The 3159-nt window shown below is 66.4% G+C and overlaps 1 protein-coding gene across 1 annotated transcript in view; it reads left to right on the top strand.

The window, feature by feature from the left end:
• TRPM5 (transient receptor potential cation channel subfamily M member 5) overlaps nucleotides 1-2882 on the top strand; it is a gene marked incomplete at its 3' end in the record, with an annotated part of 13201 nt that extends 10319 nt beyond the window's left edge. Inside the window, exon 20 of the mRNA XM_021712417.1 lies at nucleotides 2729-2882. Coding sequence (XP_021568092.1) covers nucleotides 2729-2882 — 154 coding nt within the window. The remainder of the gene's footprint in view (nucleotides 1-2728) is intronic.
• Between the last annotated feature and the right edge of the window lie 277 nt (nucleotides 2883-3159).

Raw genomic sequence — 3159 nt, 5'->3', positions numbered from 1 at the left:
AGCACCGCCCCCCCCAGGTCCCTGCAGGGCCAGGCCAGACTCGGGGCAGAGGCAGCTCTGGGCATGGAGCCCCCAGCAGCCCCCCACCCTGCCAGCCTCAGGTCTTGGCTGGGGTCTCTGCAGGGGTCTTGCTGCAGGGGTCTCTGGGCAGAGGGATGGGTGGGGGCTGTGGGCCCCCGTGGGGCATCGGGGCTGCCCTGGCATGGCCTGGCCTCTGGGCCCCTCGGCTGGCCTGTGTCCTGGCTTCTGCCTTCCGCCGGGTCCGGCTGGGCCAGGCATACCTTTCCTACCAGAGGCCCCTCCGGAAGGCACTCAGCTCCTTCTGGGGTCCGACCCCAATGTGTGTGCGTGGCTGGGCAGTGCCCACGGGTGTCCCCACGTCGGCCCCTGTCCCTGCCTGGGACTGGAGGAGGCTCTGGGAAGGTTTTCATGATGAGTGGGCGCAGTGATGGTGGGGGGACAGACCCGCTTGGCTGTGGGGGTCTCAGTGGTGCTGGATGGAGGCCCTTGGGACGGCTGGGAATCCTGGGGTGCCACCGGCCCAGAGACGAGGCACGGAGCAGGCACAGGGGGACGGGGAGGCACCCGCTCAGGTTGCCGTCCCAGGCTAGGGCCGCAGGGCAGTCACGGCCCAGTGCGCTGCCCGGCCCTGACCTGACCTCCATGGAGCCGGCCAGTATGGCCAGGGCAACGCGGGTCTAGCGGGAATGTTTGTGGATGAGTGAGCTGGGAGGACAGTGAGACAGGCAAGCAGGCCCTGGGCCATGGCCGGCTGTCATGGAAATCACCTAATTGAGCGTCCCAGGGTGCATTTCCTTGGGGTGTTTGCTTAGCCCCCCACCCCTGCCCCCTGTGACACTCTGGTGTTTGCTCTTCCACAGACCGATGGTTTTCCAGGCCATTAGTTAAACCAGACCCTGCCCTGCTCCAGCCCCCCGGCCCCCACTTTAAGGCGGCCTGGCGGGGGGAGGGGAGCGGAGCAGGGGCGACTGGGCGGGCGCCTCCAGCCATGCGGGGTTGGGGGCCTTTCTTTCCCGAGTGGCTGCATCTCTGGCCAGCCAGCCCTAGCCAGGAGTAGGAGAGGACAGGCCTGGACACAGGCCCTCGTCCTGAAAGACCAGTGCCAGCTTGGGGAGCAGAGGAACTGGAGACTCAGAGAGGCTCGTGGGGCCGCCGCGGCGTTCTCAGCGGGGGGAGCCTGGCTGCCACGCGGCCCTGTTCACATCGCACCCCCTCTCCGGCCCACAGCTTGTCTGCTGTGAGCCGGGTGGAGAGTTTTTCACTCACACGTGCCGGGCTGAGAGGGAAACGGAGGCTGGACTCCCCATAGCCTGCAGTTTCCCAGGGGCCCAGGCCGTGCCCTGCCCTCCCCCTCTGCAGTGCCAGGCCGGGCGGGGCTGAGCCGTGATGACGGGCACGTTCTCCTGGGCTCCAGGCCCCAGGGACAATTTAATTTCCAGCCCGGCCTGGTGGCGCCTTCTCAAATCACGGGGTGGGGGAGGGCACAGGGGTCTCATTACCCCGGAGCCACATTTATCAGGCAGATTTACGGCTGCACAAACACACTTTCCAGGCTGGCCCCGGCGGCCTCTCCAGGGCGCCGGGAGGAGACAGAGGGTCGTGAATCAGCCCCGGAGCAGATTCATGGGCTGGGGGCTGGGCGGCCAGGGGCGGACGGGGGCTGGCGCGCTCTGACTGCTGCAGGACCCCCTCCCCCACGCACACAAACACTCAATAACTCACCCAGGGCTGCCGTGGCACAATAACTCACCAAGGAGAAACGAGGGAGACAGGCCCTGCAGCTGGACACAGGCATGGAGGCAGGGCCACAGGGACATGCGGGGGACCTTGCGAGACCCAGAGCCCACGGCAGGGTGGCAGGAGTCAATCACAGCCCCAGACCCAGACGGGCAGGCACAGAGTCCTACGGACGTGCACAGACTTACACATGAACACACTCAGACATGCACACGCAGACACGCTCGCACACAGCCTAGGGGTTGGGAAGTGGGGATCCCTTTGAATGAGAAGGGAACCATGGGGGGCCAGGGCTGGGACCTGTGGGGGGAAGTGGGGTGAGGGTTGTTCTCAGGGCTGGAGCGGTGATCTGTGGGACCCTTGGGGTGCTGGGCCTGGCCTTCCGGTGGGTGCGCCCGTCCAGAGAGCTCCTGCAAGCTCCCAGACGGCACTACCTGGAGAATGTTCCTCAGCCCGAGCGGCCCAGCGTGGCTTGGTGCCCTCAGTGCCTGCAGGGAGCCCTGTCAAAGGCTCTGAACAGAGGCTCGTGTGGTAAAGGCTCTGAGAAGTCCTGCAGTGAGGACACTTCTCCCCTTCCCAGGCTGGTCTCCCCAAGCCCACAGCAGATCCTCTTGTTGGAGGAGGTGCAGAGGGGCTAGTCCACGCAAACAAACCAGAAATCTGAGTCTGTGACTCCTCCGGCCACCTCCTCCCAACCCCCAGATGCTCTTGGCTCTGCCTCCAGGGCCTGTGGTCTGGCTGTGCCCCCAGAGGTGGGAGGGCCCACCCACGCCAGGCTTTTGCCAGGACCAGGGCTTCCCAGGATGGGGCTTTCAACGCCAAAACCTGGTCGATCCCAGGTAGGCCAGGACAGAGAGTCACCTGCTAGCACCCCTGGTGGCCTCAACCCTGGGGCCCAGCTCTTGGATCACAGGGCGCGTGCCCAAGGCTGCCTGGCCCGGCCAGGCCCCAGCACCCGCCCACCTTTCAGAGGCCCGCGTGAACTGCTCGGCGCACCCGCTCCTGCTGGAGGACTCGCCCTCCTGCCCCAGCCTCTACGCCAACTGGCTGGTCATCCTCCTGCTGGTCACCTTCCTGCTGGTCACCAACGTGCTTCTCATGAACCTACTCATTGCCATGTTCAGGTGCCCTTGACCCCAGAGGAAGGAGGCTGGGGGGGTCGCTCCCAGACATGTCCCCTCTCCACCTCCAGGAGGAGGGAGGCCCAGGGGGGTCACTCCCAGACACGGCCCCTCTCCGGCCCCAGGAGGCAGGAGGCCTGGGTAGGGGGTCACGGCCAGACACGGCCCCTCTCCCACTCCCAGAGGAGGAAGACCCGGGGGGAACACTCCCAGACTGGCCCCTTTCCCGCTCCAGAGGGAGGCCTGGGTGGGGGGTCAGTCCCAGACACGGCCCCTCTCC

Source organism: Carlito syrichta, unplaced genomic scaffold (genome assembly GCF_000164805.1).
Source record: "Carlito syrichta isolate Samal-C Ts95f unplaced genomic scaffold, Tarsius_syrichta-2.0.1 Scaffold303246, whole genome shotgun sequence".
In the NCBI taxonomy this organism is placed as follows: domain Eukaryota; kingdom Metazoa; phylum Chordata; class Mammalia; order Primates; family Tarsiidae; genus Carlito; species Carlito syrichta.
Note: the sequence above shows the minus strand (reverse complement) of the source record. Positions and strands in the feature narration are given on the sequence as shown.